Source organism: Lissotriton vulgaris, chromosome 2_1 (genome assembly GCF_964263255.1).
Source record: "Lissotriton vulgaris chromosome 2_1, aLisVul1.2, whole genome shotgun sequence".
Taxonomy (NCBI): domain Eukaryota; kingdom Metazoa; phylum Chordata; class Amphibia; order Caudata; family Salamandridae; genus Lissotriton; species Lissotriton vulgaris.
In genome coordinates, this window is record NC_141687.1 from 1983453549 (window position 1) to 1983473168 (window position 19620).

Sequence of the window (19620 nt, forward strand, 5' to 3'; positions counted from 1 at the left end):
ACGCTTTACCTCCTGTGGAGGTGCATTTCACAGTGTGTGCACTGGAGCACTCGTCCTCCCCCCCACCCCTCCCCACCTGTGAAAGTGCAAGCCCAGCCTGGAGCAGGAAGGGGGGTACTGAGAACCGAGGGCAGAATTGTTGGTGAAATTAAAGGTTCGGAGACGCGGCTCATGGTCAACATTAGGGTGAATGTTAGGTTTCCCTAACAACTCATACCCACCACCCCCCCCCCCCCCCCCCCCGCCAAAAAAAGAACACATAACACACAATGGTCCGAGGAAGGATGTTTGCTTTCCACTGTCCCTGTGCAGTTTCACTCTTTGTTGGTGACCTAAGGTCCTTATGTGCTGCTCTGCCAATGAAGAAAGAAAACCGCACACTACTCTGGGTAGGTGTCAACCTGTGTCACTGCTGGTGCCGTAAAAGAGAGTCAATCCTGGTGTCACCAGGGTCAAATGGTGTTATCCTGCGCACCTAACTCCGCCAGATAATACTCAGGGATTCTGCTGTCCGACTACAGTAACCTGATGCGAATTCAGCCATACGGAAAAGCGAAGCAGATATCCGTCTCCTGCCCATCGCCTAAGGGCAGCATTGGCAATTCCATCTGAATGGCTCAGGCGGTCATGGGAGACGTCGAGAACAACACTGTGCCGAGTGAGACAGTGAAGAGGAGACAGTATTTAATCAATTAAGTCTAGTCAAAAATGTAATTAGAATAATGTGACATGCAAGCAGCAGACGCATAGACCCGGCCCTGATAAGTAATTAAGCACTGCATTTATTCCTTCTGTCACTACGCTAAATCAATACACTGTCTCTAATGCAACAGATCCTTCCGTTCTATCCAAGTTGGCTGCCGAAATGCTGGTGAGTCACGATGTTACACGCCCTCTCCCAATTGCTCCAATTGTACCAGCACACTTAACCTGCTGCCTCGGGCACCTACCGACGCTCCGGCTGCCGCCAGCCTGCAGTGAATATTAGTAAAAGCGGCCGCAAAATGAAATTAAAGACGGCGGCGAAATGAAACTAAAAGCGGCCGGAAAATAAAACAAGCCGTGAGCGTGCACACTCCCGAACTTCCGGTTTCGGGATGTGCCCGCTCACGGCTGTCGTGGGGCGGGACTTCCGTCTTTGCGAGAAGCCCGCGCCCATGGAGTGGATGGCCCAGAGACTGGTGGCAGCAGAAGTCAGGAGTGGCGGCTGAGGCAGGTGATGCGGTAAGTGGGGCTTTGAGGGCTTGGCACGTGTGTGTGTGTGTGTCTGTGCGTGTGTGTGTCTGTGTCTGCGCGTGCATGAGTGTGTGTGTATGGGCGTGTGTGCATGTCTTCGGCCGGCCTGCATAAGCGCGTTCACAGAGCCTGGTCCGCTCGTGCACCAGTCTATCTCCCTTGAGGAGCAACTCAATCACAATAGGTCGAGAGAGCTCGACCTAAAAAGTGCTTGCCTCATACATTACTTCAAAGTACTATGTCACTGACCTTTTTTGCTTTGTTCCAGTTTTATATTCCTTTTCATGATGCCAGATATTCCTCCTCACACTCCTGTTTTAAGATTATCCCCAATACAGTTTCGGTTATAAGCATGTTAATTTGTAATTTATTTGTATTCTAAATTTATTGTAAGTGATTTCTCGTTCTTCCAGTTCAACTTTCAAGTTATTATCGTTAAATCAATTTCTGTGTCTTATTATTCCAGATTGGTAGCCGTAGCAGTGTTTACTCTCCTGAAAGCAGTGTGCGCAAAACTGGCTCCTACATTTATGAGGAATTCATGCCTACAGATGGCACTGATGTCAAGGTAATGCTCAAGAGAATGATTGCAATAAAACTACTGTTCTGAAAGGGATGCCACTCCAATTTTGCGGCATTATCCATGTTAAGCAAATCACTTAAGCATACTATGTAAATGTTTTCGAATGCATGCAAATCTTTGTTCTCTATGTATGACTGGTTCTGAGCAGATTACCTGCAGCAGATCTTCAAAGAGCTAGTGTTTTTCTATTTCAAAATGCTTTGTTATACACTGTACACAACTCACATGGTAAAATATAATTATATTACTATTTACGTTCTCCATGTACTATGTATATTGTTGCATTTCAGCAACAATGCCTGCTCTGGCAGGAGATGTTTGCAGCTCCTCCAACTACCTCTGCCACCTTTGATATGCGATCCAAGGCTTCCCAGACTGGGGAAATGCCACCGTCTATACTGGACCCATCGGGCACCAGGATAGCTGGAATATTAGCTATTCAGGAGGCATGTTGAACTGCCAGTCTGGACGCACCTCTAGGGTGAACAGCCTGAAGTGAACATGAAGTTAGAAATTCTATCATCTTGTATATGGTGAAATTAGGGATTCTGGGACAGGGTGATGCCCTCTCCCTAAAAGAAGTGGTTATCTGGAGGGTGTAGTGACCCCAAGGGTAAGTGGCCCATTGGCTACTACCCATCCCTCTCCTTAATGCCCCTAAATTGAGTATTTAGGGACCCCTGATACCTGGACTTCAAATTTTGACGGACACAAAAGAAGTGGACAAAGAAGACTGCTGACCTGAAAACTGAGGAGCACAGCCGACTTGGCGCCAACCCTGCCAGCCTGCCTGCTTCCCCCAACCCTCGTGGAGCAGCTGACTCAACCTGCCACTGTGCAGATTCCAAAGAAACCAGAAGGGCTGCCAGTGTTTCGCTAATTGCCAAAGCAGCAGAGCAAGTCTAATGCAACTGCAGGCACCAAAAGAAGCAAGGTCCAGTTCACTGCCTTGCCGCTCACCGAGACAATAGCTGCTGCAGCTGCCTAGGAAGAGGTAGCTGTGCTCTCACAGGTCAGGTCCATCCTCTCTCCAAGTGCGGGGACACCAGGACTGACTGGAGCCGCACAATACCAATACCTGGGATGCCGGACCCCTTGCTGCAGCCAAAGCTTTTTGTGTCCAGTCTAGACAAAAACGCCAAGAAAAACAGACTTGCACATCGAGGGACATCAGGGACAGTGTGACACACATCTTGAGGAGCGCAGCTGCCCTGTTTGCCCCCTTCTGCAGAAACCAAATATAAAGAGTGAGTCCCCGACTGCCGACACCTTAAAGCACCTGTGCACCTGCTCCCCACAGCTCAAATCTAGAGGAGGTGGCGATGCCCACTGGGACTGAGACCTACAAGAGCCAAGCTCATTCTTCGGTCTGGCTGGCCAGACTGGACTGCCAGTTGGCAACTGGATCCTCTTTCTGCAAGCCCCCTCCAACCAGGAGTGACTCCAGCACCGAACCCTTTGCCAAAAGACACCACTACATCAAAGCCCCACAGCCTAAGAAGAAGTGGACCAATGGTGTCCCTACGTTGCCTATCATCTCAAGAATCGAGCTCCCCTGTGGGTTCCTGCGGACTGGCACTCCAGTCCCCTCCTCTTTCTAACCAGACTGCTGTGCATTGAAGTGAATGTAACACCCAAGGCCATAGAACACCTCTGCATCCAGATGCCCCAGAGCCTACAGAGGTGACCTGTTAGTGAGGCCTTGGACCTTGCCCCATACTCATCTTACGTCCAGAAGAACAGTCCCATAAGTCGCTGTCAAGTGCTCAAATGCAGTACATGTTTTGCCCCCAAACGATAACATTACCACTCCCAAAAATTGCACTGTCAGCTTTTGAAGTACTTACCTGAGTCCGATGATCTTGGTGTCTAAAGTCATATAAAAGTAAAAGTATGTGTTCTTTTTATAAATTGGTATTGGATTTCTCTATTGAGGGTGTGTCTCACTTACTGCCTTTGTGCGTGCAATTAATGCTTAGCACCACTGTCTGGTATGCCTGACTGCTCTACTAGGGCGTTTCATAATCTCTCAGAAGTTTAAACACTTGCCTGGAGCACAACATAAGGAAAATAAATGTGGTTGATCTCTCAGTAGGATATACAGTTCAAACACAGTGGCTGTTTGTGGACGGTATATCATACTGCGACATCATCCACATTTATGCAATGCATATGGTCTATGAAAATATTAATGTTCCACTGTTTTTCCCATTTGTGGATATATTTTTGTAACACATATCATATGAGTTGGGTAAATATATGTATGTGAGTACATTTGTATAATAAAATCAAAGATTGTAGATTCAAGTAATTTCGTAAAGTATTTTGCTTATGCTGTGCCCCAGGCAATTGTATAATGTTCTGTACGATATTGCTTTTGGTCAATTTCCATGATCACACTTGCTTGCAGCAGAAGTGATGTCTGTTATAACACTTTTTGTCACCATAGATTGACCACTTCTTGTGCGGGCTTTCAGTGCTGGTTGTACTGTCCCACTAATGCATTTTCCTAAGTAATCTCTTACAAGTCATTACCAGCTGGCTTGATCATCAATCAGTCAATCAAGCGTGTTTTGTATAGCGCAGATAATCACCCGCAAGGGTATCCAGGCGCTGAGTGATGGTGCGTCTGGTTGAGACTGGGAGCCATTTGAAGATCTTTCGGAGCATGCGCAGTGTGAGGAAGCAGTCGGAGGAGAGTGCGTTGATCTGGTTCTTCATGGTGAGATTGCTGTCCAACATGATGCCGAGGTTCTGGGCGTGGTCCGCGGGTGTGGGAGAAAGTCCCAGTTCAGCAGGCCGCCAGGAGTCATTCCATGGGAAGACGTTTTTCCCAAAGATCAGTACTTCATTCTTGTCTGCGTTGAGCTTGAGGCAGTTGTTTAGCATCCAGTCAGTGACGCTAGTAATGCACATGTGGAAGTTGACCCTCATGGTGGAATAGTCTTCAGATAGTGGGAGGATGAGCTGGGTGTCGTATGCGTAGGTGACAATCTTCAGTCCATGGTTCCTGATGATGTTGGCCAGGGTGGTCATGTAGGCATTGAACAGAGTAGGACTAAGGGATCATAATGTCAGAGTGAGCATACCTCATTTGTAATATCATTAATAGAAGAAACAAATAAAGATACAGAATCGTGGATCTGTAAGAAAAGATTGGAAAGGGAAGACCACTCGGTCCCCCCGAACGTATGGATGGGTGCCCCGATCCCCCGGGAAACTATTGTGGGCAGGGGGCGTGTCCCGGCTGGTATGCCCGAAGCGGCGTAGCCGGAGCACGCCCCTCCCGCCCAGAAGTGGTTGGCCCAGACACCCGCCCGAAAGTCCGTGCACGGATGGGCGTACCTGAGGCGGGCCCCCGCCCTCCCGCAGATGGATAAATAGAGCGGGAATTCAACGAAGCTTCCTCTTGTTCCAGTGCTCTGTAGGCTGCACCACTCGTCGCTCGTGAGCCCTCTAGGGAACAAGCTGCAATTTTGAGAACTTGTAATCTTTGTTTTTCTCTTTCAGTATCAGGCGTGTGGAAGATCGAGTCACCCTTCCGGGTCAAGTCGGACGGAGTAATCGAAGTCATGCCTGGCAAGAAAGCGGGAAAAAGCTCCGAGATGGAAAGGATGCTACGCACCTTGGTGAACCAAGTGGCGGTGATTGACCGAAAATTGGGTAAAGTGGATCAGCTCGGTCGTGGCTTAGCGGCCATCAGGAAACAGGTGGCGGCCCAGAATGCCCCCTCGGGCGGCCTAAAAGAGTCATAGGACCGGCCTTGCCGAACGTCGCTCCGGGTGAGAAGGGTAAGAAGAAGAAGGGGAGGGCAGGTTCCAGTGAGGTCCCAGTCCCAGGGGTAACTCCATCGAGCCCCGGCGCAGACATCCCCGTTGCGCCGGTAGATAGCCCGGTACCAGGACCGGATGGGGGTTTGCCAATTTCCGTGCTGATCACGCCAATTGGGGATGACCAAATGCCCCCTGAACTAGCACTTCAGTTAGCGGCAGTATTACCATGGCTAAAGAAGGGAGCAGGGGGATCAGTGGCTGCGGGAGACCCGGCTGAAGAAGCCAGATTAATTATTGAGCAGTTGCGGCAGTCAAGGGATGCCGGGACGGTGTATGAATCTCTTTTTGAGTAGCCGCGCGCTATAGAAATAAACAAATAACATAACATAACATAACATAACATAACAATGTACCTTCTATTCCCCCGCAGGTGGTGATGGGGGTCACGGCTGACGGTCGGGCGAAGACAACGATACGGCTGGAAAGACGGCTGAAGCCGGTAAGAGAGCGTTGCCATTGGTGGGGAGGGTCCATACCTTCAAGGCGGGAAAGTTTATCGCAACACATTCCCATGGCTACGAAAGAGATGGTGTGGGGAGATAAGTACATTAACATGTTTTCACTTCTGACTGACCATCGTGAGTTAGAATATGCAAAGACCCAGAAAGATTTGTGGCACCCCAGCGTATGGCGGGCCAAGATGGCGGATTTCAGGGTCGATGAGACCATGGCGAACTGGGTCAGGGCCTTTTCTATTTTTTCGGCAATTATTGGGGAGCGTAAACCAGAAGTGTTGACTGACTTAGCATGTTATCAGAACAGGATCATGAATTTCCATGCAATGTACGGGGGAAATGAATGGAAGGGTTACGATGTTGCCTTTAGAAAAGCGAAGGAGTTTAACGAGACCGTGACATGGGATTGTTTGGATACAGTGTCATGGCATGCTCAGCTCTTGCCGGGACCGGCGGGTACGTCGGTACCAAGCACGAGTGGCTCTGGGTCATTCCATCAGAAGCTGTCGCAGCCCTTTCGGGCGAGCGCCGGGGGGGATCCCCATCCCAGGTCTGGCGGGAATGGGGGCAAGCGAGGGGTTTGTTGGGGATTCAACAAAGGAACCTGTTCCAGGCCTCAAGGAACGTGTAGGTTCCGGCATGCTTGTTCGGGCTGTGGGAATTCCTCAAACCCGGAAACCAGTTGCCGATCCAAGATCAATGGTGCGGGTGGAAAGGGGGAATCCAAGCAGGATTGATGTGGTGCCTTGGAAGCAAACATCTTCGCCCGTTGATATCTTGGCTTTGACCCCCTGGCTGAACCAATACCCAGATCATGCGTTCGCCGGGATTTTGAGGAATGGCTTTCTATATGGCTTCAGGATCCCGGCGGGCAATTTTCGGGGGAACCCCTCCTGTAAGAACCAGCTGTCTATTCAGCACAACCCGGCGGTGGCCGCCAGAAAGATAGCGAAAGAAGTTAGCTTGGGGCGAGTAGCAGGTCCATTTATCTGCCCGCCAGTTGCGGAATTTGTGTGTTCTCCGTCAGGAGTGGTTCCGAAGAAAGACCCGGGGGAGTATTGACTCATCCACAATCTATCGGCCCCTAGGGGGGCCTCAGTGAATGAGGCTATTGACCCCGAGGTATGCTCAGTGAGATATGCATCGTTCGATGACGCAGTTGTGCTGTTGAATCGCCTGGGCCCCGGTGCATTGTTAGAGAAATCAGACATTGAATCTGCATTCAGGTTACTCCCGGTACACCCTCAGGACCAGCGCCTGCTGGGATTCACGTTTCAAGGGAAGTATTACATGGATAAATGTATGCCCATGGGTTTTTCAATTTCATGTGCTTATTTTGAAATGTTTAGCTCCTTTTTAGAATGGGCATTCACCGAGGCCACAGGGCATAGACAGGTGATGCACTATTTGGATGATTTCCTTTTCCTGGGCCCGGCGGGCACTCGGGACTGTGCACAAGCGCTGCAGGACTTCTGCACACTCATGCGGGATTTTGGGGTCCCATTGGCGCCAGGTAAGACGGTGGGGCCATCTACCTCACTGGAGTTTCTGGGGATTGAACTAGACTCGGTGGAGGGGTGTTTCCGTCTGCCGGTTCAGAAGGTGGCCAAGTTCAGGGCTTCCTTGGTACGATGTCTCCAAAAAGAAAAGGTGACCCTACACCGTTTGCAACAGACAGTGGGTCAGCTTAATTTTGCCTTAAGAGTGATGCCGATGGCTCACCCTTTCTCACGTTCCATAGCACAGGCTATGGTGGGCCTTAAAGAAGGACACCACCGCACTAGACTGTCGGCAGAGGTTCGCCAGGACATGCGCATTTGGTTGGCATTCCTGGCGGATTTCAACGGTCGAGTGGTGTGGAACAAACCCCCAGCCTCATCGGACGAACTGGGATTGTGGACCGACTCGGCGGGGAGCGTGGGGTTTGGCGCAATCTTTGGAAACCGGTGGTCGGCACAAACATGGCCGGAGTGGTGGCACGCAAGCGGCCTGACAGGTAACATTGGATTCTTGGAGCTATTCCCCATTTGGGTGGCTCTGATGGCATGGCCGGAAGACTTTAGGGACCGCTCAGTGGTGTTTTGGTCAGACAACATGACGGTGGTCGAGTGCATTAATCACCAGGCTGCACGCTGCAGGTGGATCTTAAGACTGGTGAAAGAAATTGTATTGCGATGCATGAGATTGAATGTACAATTCAGGGCAAGGCATGTGCCGGGTGTACTGAATAATGCAGCTGATGCACTCTCTCGTTCACACATGCAGGCTTTCAGGGGTTATCTACACACAGCGGAACTAGTGGCGGCACCTTTCCCCGAAGCACTATGGCAGATCGGTGCCCCGGACTACAAGACCTCGTGGCAGCCAGTTTAGCGCCCAGGACGAGGAAAGCTTATGAAGGAGCGTTCCGTTCATACTGCGCCTTTTTAGGGCCGGTAGGGGGGCATAGCTGGGGGCGGGAAGAGTCCTTGCTCCGGTTTCTGGTGGCACTTCATAAGGATGGCCGATCGGCGGCAACCGCCAACAGGTATAGGGCTGCCATATCATTCATGGCACAGCTCCACGGGGTACGGGACCCGACTGGTTCCTTCTTAGTCAGGAAGGCACTCAGCGGCTGGCAGCGTCTGGAGGGTCGCAGACAGGATTCAAGGCACCCGATTGTGTTAGACAGATTGTCCTTGCTACTAGCGAAACTGGATGACATGCTCCTCGCACAGTGAGGTAATTCTGTTCCGAGCGGCTTTCGCATTGGCATTCCATGGGGCCATGCGGGTAAGTGAACTCGTGGCGAGGAATAAGAAGGACGTGGGGGGAGGTCTATGCAAGGATCACGTCCAAATAAGGGGTGATTCTCTGCTGATCTCGATAGCCAGGTCAAAGACAGACCAGGAGGCTTTGGGGAGTAGTGTGGTGCTGCAGCGCGCCTGGGGGAACCCCAGTTGTCCAGTAAGGTATTTGGAGGACTACATGGCACAGAGGTTGACAACATGGGGGGGGACCCTGCTTAGACACGAGGACGGCACCCCGTTGACAAGATTTCAATTTCGGAGGGTGCTGGCAATTACAATTGCGGCGGCGGCCTTGAACCCGTGTGATTTTGGGACCCACTCATTCAGAATAGGAACCGCTACTGAGGCTACGGCTCGGGGTCTGTGTACAGAGGAAGTGAAACAGTTAGGCCGTTGGTCCTCGAATTGTTTCAAGAGGTATGTGCGACTGCACATGTTGTAAAAGACTGATGAAATGCACTCACGCTTGTTGTCTTTTGTTTGGATTACAGTTTCGCAAGCCTGTAACGCGGGGCGAAAATTGGGATCGGCCCAACACCAGAGGACCAGTGAGAAAGGATCACCGACTGGAGATCAAGTGGTATGGGTCGTGGGCCACTCATACGTGAGGCGTGCCGGGGATATATTCAATGCAGGTGACGCGACTCACGCATCTGAGGAATATGGGTTCAGAGTGACCTTTCATGGGAAAGGAGGCCTCTGTTTTGACCGATTTCAGAGCTTTGTGGAGGAACTCTTAGGGCGGCACAGGTCACCGCCATCTGTAATCATAGTGCATCTGGGAGGCAATGACTTGGGAAGACGGGTGTTAGTAGAGCACATATTGTCAGCAGTCAGTTGGTTGGCCAAGAGGCTCCCGGGGTGTACGATTGCCTGGTCTCACATGATTCCCAGAAGAATTTGGCGGGGGGGTTTGTCTGTGTCGGCGTTGAACCACTCGGTAAAGAGGGTCAACAACAAGATTGGGAAACTGTTTCGCTCTACTCATTTACAAAGCATTCCCCATGGGTGTATTCAGGGTGATCACTATTATTTGAATGATGGGGTGCACCTGTCCAGGGCTGGGAATGACTTACTCATAGGAGACTTCGTAGCATGGCTAGTGGGATTGACGAGACATGACCTTTAGGAGGTGTGGGGGGGCCGGATAGTCGGTCAACTATCCGGCCTGTGGCGGTAAGGTCATGATCGGTGAGCAGTGATTTCAAGGTCCCTAGGGGGGGCGCCACCCAGTATGGATGGGAGCGCCCGGGGGGAGGCGGCCATTGGCCCCTCCCACGGGGGGCGGCACCCACTACGGATGGGTCGCCCAGGGGGAGACGGCCATAGGCCCCTCCCAGGGGGAGACAACTATATGCCCCTCCTACGAATTTCCCGGGGGCCGGATATTCGCTCCGGCGGAAGAGAGTGTGGGGAAGGGGGGAGTCCGCGCTGTCCTTCTTACGGATACCTCGCACGAGGACTCGGACGACCTTAAGATGGCGTCGAGTGAAAGGGGGCCCCCACGACAAGGGAAGTTACAGTTGGCTGCGAGGGCAAAGTCCTCTGCGCATGCGCCACTCACACCGTGAGGGCGGGAATTTGGTAGTAGGGATCTGACACCGGTTAAGACCTTGCCGTTGGCCCTTAATGCTAGGTTGTACAATTTTATCTTAGAATGTTATGCATTTGCAGGATGCTATACTCGGCTGGGAAACCTTTGTATTAGAGATTTGTTACGGTTAGCCAAAAACTTGTCTTCATCAAAATGTAATGGAAGTTAAAATTGTACATGATTCATGAAACGTTTTAATTTAAAGTTTAAAATTTTGTTTCATATTTTAATAAATACGGCCGGGGGGGTAAGGCCCCCCCGCCTTCCAAAAGTTCAAACCTGTGTCTGTCTCCTCCCATGGGGAATTGGTGTTGGGAGGGGTGGCGGGCATCCCGGCCCATATGGAAAGGGAAGACCACTCGGTCCCCCCAAACGTATGGATGGGTGCCCCGATCCCCCGGGAAACTATTGTGGGCGGGGGGCGTGTCCCGGCAGGTATGCCCGAAGCGGCGTAGCCGGAGCACGCCCCTCCCGCCCAGAAGAGGTTGGCCCAGACACCCGCCCGGAAGTCCGTGCACGGATGGGCGTACCTGAGGCGGGCCCCCGCCCTCCCGCAGATGGATAAATAGAGCGGGAATTCAACGAAGCTTCCTCTTGTTCCAGTGCTCTGAAGGCTGCACCACTCGTCGCTCGTGAGCCCTCTAGGGAACAAGCTGCAATTTTGACCCACCCACCAGCCCCTGTTGCAATGTTTGTAGAATAAAGTAATTGTTGGTGATTATTCGAGTGTAATAAAAAGATACAGTCAATTTTGCATCGTAGATGTATGCCTTTGATTGCATAGATGCTGGTAGGCCTTTTTCTCCTTTGTAGAAACGTAGAGGAATGGAGTAAATAAATAATGATTGTCTTGTGCTTTAGGGCTTTTTTTCCTTTGTAGCAATGTCAAAGTTGGTGAATTGTCAAGCTGTTACAGATTAGGCGTATTTTCTCTCCTTAGTAGGTAAAAACAACTGTCGTATTTATTTTGGTCGGGCGGTAAGGTCATGATCAGTGAGCAGTGATTTCAAGGTCCCTAGGGGGGCGCCACCCAGTATGGATGGGAGCGCCCGGGGGGAGGCGGCCATTGGCCCCTCCCTCGGGGGGGCGGCACTCACTACGGATGGGTCGCCCAGGGGGAGACGGCCATAGGCCCCTCCCAGGGGGAGACGGCTATATGCCCCTCTACGAATTTCCCGGGGGCCGGATATCCGCTCCGGCGGAAGAGAGTGTGGGGAAGGGGGGGAGTCCACGCTGTCCTTCTTACGGATACCTCGCACGAGGACTCGGACGACCTTAAGATGGCGTCGAGCGAAAGGGGGCCCCCACGACAAGGGAAGTTACAGTTGGCTGCGAGGGTTAAGTCCTCTGCGCATGCGCCACTCACACCGGAAGGGCGGGAATTTGGTAGTAGGGATCTGACACCGGTTAAGACCTTGCCGTTGGCCCTTAATGCTAGGTTGTACAATTTTATCTTAGAATGTTATGCATTTGCAGGATGCTAGACTCGGCTAGGAAACCTTTGTATTAGAGATTTGTTACGGTTAGCCAAAAACTTGTCTTCATCAAAATGTAATGGAAGTTAAAATTGTACATGATTCATGAAACGTTTTAATTTAAAGTTTTAAATTTTGTTTCATATTTTAATAAATACGGCCGGGGGGGTAAGGCCCCCCCGCCTTCCAAAAGTTCAAACCTGTGTCTGTCTCCTCCCATGGGGAATTGGTGTTGGGAGGGGTGGCGGGCATCCCGGCCCATAACAGGAAGATGAAATCTTTTACCCTTGGAATTCATCAAAATAATTATAAATTAATTAACAACAAAGCATGTTGTCTCACTGAGAGTACCCACAAAGCGTGGGTGCGATAGGAAGGGACCCATAATAGAACCAAGATAGCAGGTAAAGATACTAAGTCTCATCCCAAAGGATCTCACAATTGTGTAGGGTACTACCCTCATGCAGAGGTGCGTTGGCAACCAGGAAGAATAAAGGTACTCATTTCGAAGGATTCCCCATAAAAAGACACCTTCACCATGTGTAATCCTAACATGATGGATGCGTTACGTTTATTTCTTACCCATCATCAGCATTCGTATCGAAATAAAATAGAATGAATATATCCATCAAAATGCTTCTAAAAAGTGGTAAAGCAATGCCCTCAAATAGACAAAAAGGTTTACATTACATGAAGGGCTGCTCGCGGCAGCTGCTCCGTGTAGAGACGCAGTCATAGTGTGGCTGCGCTCGCCCGTTTCAGTCATCTGTCGCTTTGTATGGAGACATGGTGACGACACGGCTGCGCTCGCCTGCATTTAATTCGAAAGTGCACCATGTGGCGTTCATGTTTAATGGGAGCTAGAAGGGTTCTGTCTGTTTCAGCAAAAACTGAAACACTTTATTGTATAAAAAGGGTACTGAAAGTTTAAAAAGTATCTGGTGAACTGAATAAAAGAAAAGAATAATGCATATCGTGCAGAAGTATTATTTCAAAGTCTGGAGAAGAAGACTTCTGTAGACAGAGAGTTAAGACTCCTCTACACCAAACACTAGACTGCCAAAGGCGGATGTCCAGATAAAGATTTGTAAATCCTGTCAGTCTGACAAATTAAAGCAAGACCGCTGTAGAGCATTTTCTCGAAACCCCCAACAATAAACATTCCAGGGAGGATCCTCTCAAATCTCTCAGCAATAAACATCACATTTGTGTACTCCGCAAACATAATTACAAGCCAATGCCAGATGGAAATAAAGTAGTCAACTCTACAATGTATGACATCACGTAAAACAGGCAAGTCTTATAAAATAGAGGATCACATCAGTTCATACAATGCATCGTTTTATGATGTGGTGCATAAACAAAAATATCTGTTAGCATAGAAGTTCATGAAGGATACAGCCTAGAGAGTGGTTTGGTAATCAAAAAAAAGTAGCTCGTCTCCAGTCTTCGCGGTTATTCAATCCCTTGGTTATAGGGTCAACGTGTTCAATCCACATTAGTTCCTTTTTCATCAGGATATGCATCAAGTTACCACCCCTAGAATCGGGTGTTATGTGTTCAATTACGTGCCATCTGGTGTCCTGTGGCGTATGCTGTAGTTCCTGAAAGTGTTCAACTAATGGTGCACCTGCTACCTTGCATCTGATGATAATTCTATGTAGTAATATACGGTTCTTCACTTTTTAGGTGGGATGCCCTATGTAAATCATATTTCATGGGCCCTAGATGACATAAAACACATTAGGGGAATTGCAAAGCTTTGGAGACACATTTGATGTCACAATGTACACACTCTTTACTCTCTAGACAATTCCTCTATAGTCCTGTTATGGGAGTCAATCCCCATTGAGATGCATGTGTAGATGTAGGAGGTTTCGGAGGTTTAGGAAGGATTGCCTTCAGCACTAAATCGTTGATAGTAGCTCCCCATGAAGGAGAAGATAGGTTTTTTCAGGTTGTGGCATAAGGGTTTTGATTAAATCCCAATGCTTATGAACAAAGGTCTTAGTTGTATTGCTGACCATGCTAAGGTGTTGATGCAAATCAGATGATCACTTGTATCATTTTTTTCATGAGGCATTAGTAGTTGTTATATTGGTTTGTACCAAGCTCTCTTGCGGCAATGTTTGAGAAGCCTCTGGGATAACCTGTGTCTAGTAATCTAGTAGTCCTTCTTTAAGGAGCAGTTGCGTCTAATGCTTAGAAATTAGTCAAACGGGAGGTTCTCTCTCAGATTTCTAGGATGGTGACTATAGTTTTAAAAAAGAGTTATTTTCTGTGGGATTTCTTTTTTTTTTTTTTTAAATCTTTTTATTTATTGCAAGAGAAGACATAGATTCAAAAATGAAATCACATTTGTTATACATATATCCTTACTTAAATATCTATACATAGAGTTATCATTATAATGGAAAGAGAGAAAAAAAGGAGAAAAAAACAGAAGGTTGCAATACAAGTATTCACAAGTATCTAAAGCATGACAGAAAGAATTAACATGCCGGTCTCTCAGAACAATTATCCATTTAGCTGATAAACGTTCCCCATATTTTTTCCCTTCCTTTTAATGCTTTTAGGCCCCTAAGTTTAGCCAATGAGAGCTCCATAGTATATGTTTCATGGATGAGGTGCCACCATTCCATGACACTTGGGGGTTCTTTCGATATCCAAGTCCGCGCGATGGCCAGCCTGGCACAAGCAAAAACAATTGATACCAGGTCTTTGAAATTGCTATTGATGTCTTGTATATCTAACAGTACTAAGTGAACAGAGAGAGCAGGTGTTAATATGTGTTTTTTGTTAAGAACATCAATTATTCCCAACCAAAAAGTTGTGAGTTTCGGGCACTGATAAAACATGTGTTCTATGCCAGCGGCGTCCATATTAAATTTTGAGCATTTAGTGCGTTCATTAGAGATGTTGCCATAGGTCCAACTAGAGATTCTTTGACGCGTATAGTATATTTGAGTGATTGTCCTATAAAATTGTAGCCTTAAATTTGAAGACTGAACCACCCGATTTATTTGTTTAAGTGAACCCGCAATCTGGTTAGAGTTAATATTGATTCCTAATCTATTGGTCCATTTGTCCGCCATTTTCCCACAGTCACCTACTCGACCATTGTTAAGACGAGCATAGCTCTTATTGATGAGAGATTTAGTATATTTAGAGTAGATACATTGTAAAATGTATGAGTGTTCTACTCTCTCAATTTTCATTTTATTGGTCAAGAAATCTTGTATCTGCATGTATTTAAAATACATAGTATTTTTAATTTTATAAAGTGTTTTTAGTGTATTAAAGCTTAGAAGGCCATCCGAACCGCAAAGATCCCCTAAAGTATTTATACCCTGGTCTATCCATTGGGCACAGGCACCATCAGAGAAAATGTTTGGCATCCCTGGATTCCCCCATATTGGAAGTTCAGCATTAAAAAAAGAAATTTTGTCAGTGCTCATAATTTGATCCCAAATTCTTTTGATAGCTCTTGCGGTCTTAAATTTAACTCTCTTGTAGTAGTTTGGGTCGTGTACCCGAAATAGGAACTGATTGCTTTGTGATCCTAACACAAATTGATGATAGAATAGGGGAGCTTCTTTGGACAAAAGGCTGCGTATACGTTGAATAAAAGTGGCAAAGAAGTAAATTTTTAGATCTGGGAAATTTAGTCCCCCATTTTCGATTGATAGTTTCAATGCGGTCATTGACCTGCGGGCTTTTTTGTATCCCCAAATGTAGCTGCTACAGATACTTTCTATTTTCTTAATGTATAAATTGTTCATTTGTAGCGGGATAGACCTAAATAGATATAGTATTTTCGGTACTATCTTCATTCTAATTATATTTATACGTCCTATCAGACTGAGTGGTATTTTATTCCAATTTTTGAGAGTGGTAGTAATCTCTTTAAGTAGGGGGTCAAAGTTTAGTGCAATGATTTTCTCAATGTTGGAAGTAAGTTTGACTCCTAAGTAAGTGGGGTTAGGACAAAGCCCTATTATCGGATGTATATGTTTGTAGTTCGCTATCACTTGCGTTTTATTGACATTTAGCCTATACCCGAGATGTCGCCAAACTTGCTAGCTTCCTCGATTATTTTAGGTGTGGCCAGTACCAGGTCAGTAGTGTATATGGCTATATCGTCGGCAAAAGCTGTGATTTTTAGGCACTAGCCTTCATGTTCCATTGGGGTTATATTCTCTTGAGCGGTTAGCGCATTTAAGAATGGTTCCTGAGCTGTAGCGAATAGCAGGGGTGAAAGAGGACACCCCTGTCTAGTCCCCCTTTTTATTGGGAAGTTAGCCGAGTTGTTTCCCTGATAGCTAACTATTGCTGTTGGTGATTCATATAGAGATTGAATCCAACCCAGATATTGCCCCTGTATACCATACGCCTTTAGTGTTGCCCAGAGGTACTCCCACCCCACTCGGTCAAATGCTTTCTCTGCATCTAACATGACCATTCCGAGTGGGCCAAGAGTAACCGCAGCAACATCAAAAGCTGTTACATCAGTATTGACATGGGTAGTGGTGTCTCTCCCCACCACGAATCCATGTTGTTGACAGTTGACCAAGTCTGGCATTATAGGAGCTAAACGATTTGCTAATACTTTGGCGAAGATTTTAGCATCAGTATTAATTAGTGAGATTGGCCTATATGATCCCTGTTCCTCCGGTGGTTTATTCTTTTTTAAAAAAGAAAACTATTTTGGCAGTGCTCCATGAAGTAGGAGCACTTCCTGTTTCCCCCATAGAGTCTATCACCTGCTAGAGTAGAGGGAGTAATTCCTGTTCACAGATCTTATAGATCTCTATAGGCAAACAGTCTTCTCCAGCAGCCTTGCCTGGGGGGAGTGCTTGTATAGCTTTACCTATTTCCTCAATTGAAATTTTAGAGCCAAGTGGCCTGGTTATTTCTGGATCTAATCTCTCAGGTGTATGTTTCTCTAGATAGTATTCAATTGCTTCTAAAGTAGGTATGTTTTCTGGGGTATAGAGATGACAGTAGTATTTGGCAAATTGTTCCAAAATCTGCTCTGGTTTTCTATAAACTTTAGAGTCTAGCCCTTTTATTGTTTTTATAGTAGTTTTGGCTTTTTTATCAGCTACCTTGTAAGCCAAAAGTTTCCCAATTCTGTCTCCCCCTTCATATTGTGCAAGTTTATATTTGTGTATCTTAGAGCTATATTTTTCCCTAAGAGTTTTCTTTAATGCTGCCCTTAATGACACTAATACTAATCTTAGCTCTTCAATGTTAGTTTTGCCTTGTATTATAGCATCTGAGAGTTGTTGTTCAGCTAGTAGAATATTTGATGTAGTAGATTTTTCTACCCCTCGTTTTTCAGCATTGTCCCGAAAAATATATTGTTGTACGTAGCCTCTAATGCTACATTTACACGAATCCCATACGTAATTAACAGTAGTAGAATTGATATTCAGTGATATATATTCCTGTATATGGCTTTTAATACCAAGGATGAATTTAGGATTGATTAGTAAATATCTAGGGAATGTAAACTGCCGGGCTGTTTGTTTGGAGTCCAAAATTTTAAATTCAAACAATAACGGATTGTGATCTGAGGTAACTTTGGGGCAAATTTCTATTTCACAATTCTCTAAAATATTGTCTGTTGCCCATATCATGTCGATTCTAGAAAAAGTTTGGTGTGGAGCTGAGTAATATGTGAAACCGGCTATAGTAGGATGTTTAATACGCCAGACATCTTTCAGATTGTACATCCTAGCCAATTCCACTATAGCTGATCTCACTTTACTTATCCTATTTCTGTTTCCTTTACTTGTAGAATCAATTGTATAGTTCATGACGCAGTTAAAATCCCCCATTATCAACAATTCCCCATCCCAATCCAGTAATTCAATAGTCAATTGTTCGTACAGTTTGGGTATATCAAAGTTGGGTCCGTAAATAATACAAAATACGTAGCATTTTTGATTAAATTGCAATTGTACTATTGCCTACCTGCCTTTGGCATCGGCGGCAGTTTTAATAATATTAATTCTTAGCCATTTTTGTTTCAAGATAGCTACCCCTCGGATTGATGCCCCTAGGGTAGAGCAAACAGCAAGGTCATAACCCATTTGTGATAAGAATTTACGATCTTGATATCTAATATGGGTTTCTGAGATGAATGCCATATGTGGTTTGTACATGTTCATTTCTTCTTGTACCAATTTTCTTTTACATTTATTATTGAGACCAGCAACGTTCCAGACCAAACATCTAAGAGAAGACATAACTTATATTTGTATCGCTCGATCTCCTCTTGAAAACAAATTTGATAACCTTGTTGCCCATTTCTATACATATTCCCCTCTTGCAATACATTTTTTTCCCATTTTTAATCCCTACCTACCCAGAACACTCAATCCCACCCCACCACCCCCTCACCTTCAGATCCCTCAGGGGGGAGCACCCCTCTATCCCTTGCTGCCGCTGATTGCATTCATGGCATACTACTTAGAGCACTTGCGTTCCCAAAAACAACATTGGAATATCACGGACCAATAGGTTGCAGTCATCGCACTACAAAGATGTCAGAAATGACATCATTGGGCAACTGTCATTGCCCAATGACTGGTACTTTTTTCAAAAACAACACATGGTCAATCGTGATTCTATGATATACAGGTCGGAGCCTTCAGAACTACAAAGATGGCCGATATGTTGTCCTCGGGTAGTTCTGAGCGCATCTTCCCACGTGATTTCGAGCGCTAAGTAGTGCGCTCTTGTTTCTAAGAAAACAAGCTCAACTAGGCTTACTTTGTAGAAAAATAGGCAGTGACTCACAACACTGGGGGCATTCTAACATCATATGCACGTGAGGAATAATCATGGTCTAATGATTACCAGATTATAGTGTTAGGAACTTCAAAGATGGCCGATATGACATCATATGGTAGTTCTGAGCACTTCCTCCCGAGAGATCTTGCGAGATTTCGAGCGTAAAGTAGTGCCCTTAGTTTTCTTATGAAAATAAAGACAAATAAGGCTTACTTCACAATAAATGTCTGATAATAGTGTCCTTGCCACTAATATATACCAATTGAAGGGACACATGATAAGATTGCCACTATCTAGTATACATCTTAAAGGTGGAGGGATACTTCACTAACAAACCCTCACTAGACTACTTATACTAGCATCTCCTACAGATCGGTGCCTCCCCCAAGTCTCAGATGGGAGCTTGAGGTACCGACGGAAAGGTGAGCAGCTACCACAGAATATTTTTAGCTATACTATGTTGTAAACTTTAGGAAATCACAGGTTTTGAAGATCAGTATGTTGTAAAATTCCTGAATAAGTATACAAAGGAGTTTTAATCTTCCTTAAAGTTTGGTGTCTTAGTCGAGTTTCTGGGTCATTTTGAGGCTTAGTACACTGAGTTTGGGGTGTTTATCTACCTCATATGTTTTGCCTCTAGATACAGGGCATTTGGTTATAGGAATGATCATAGGCAGGGTATAAAGCGAAAAAATCTCTTTACAGTACTTTGCCACATTCTTTTGTTTTCCCTATATCTTTGTAGTGCGGGGCCTCTTAGTACCTGAGCAGTGTCCAGGTGAGGTGAGGTCTATTGCCCTACCACAAAGGGTAAGCATAAAAATTAATTTTCTGACACACATTATTGGTTGGCT

The 19620-nt window shown here is 46.5% G+C and overlaps 1 protein-coding gene across 9 annotated transcripts in view; it reads left to right on the forward strand.

Moving 5' to 3' along the window:
- The window catches only part of PPIP5K1 (diphosphoinositol pentakisphosphate kinase 1), a 1319084-nt gene that overhangs the window by 373041 nt on the left and 926423 nt on the right, over positions 1–19620 (forward strand). For all 9 annotated transcript variants that reach the window (XM_086958191.1, XM_086958195.1, XM_086958197.1 and 6 more), the window contains one exon: positions 1703–1804. In XM_086958191.1, the coding sequence (XP_086814317.1) occupies positions 1703–1804 (102 nt within the window). The remainder of the gene's footprint in view (positions 1–1702; positions 1805–19620) is intronic.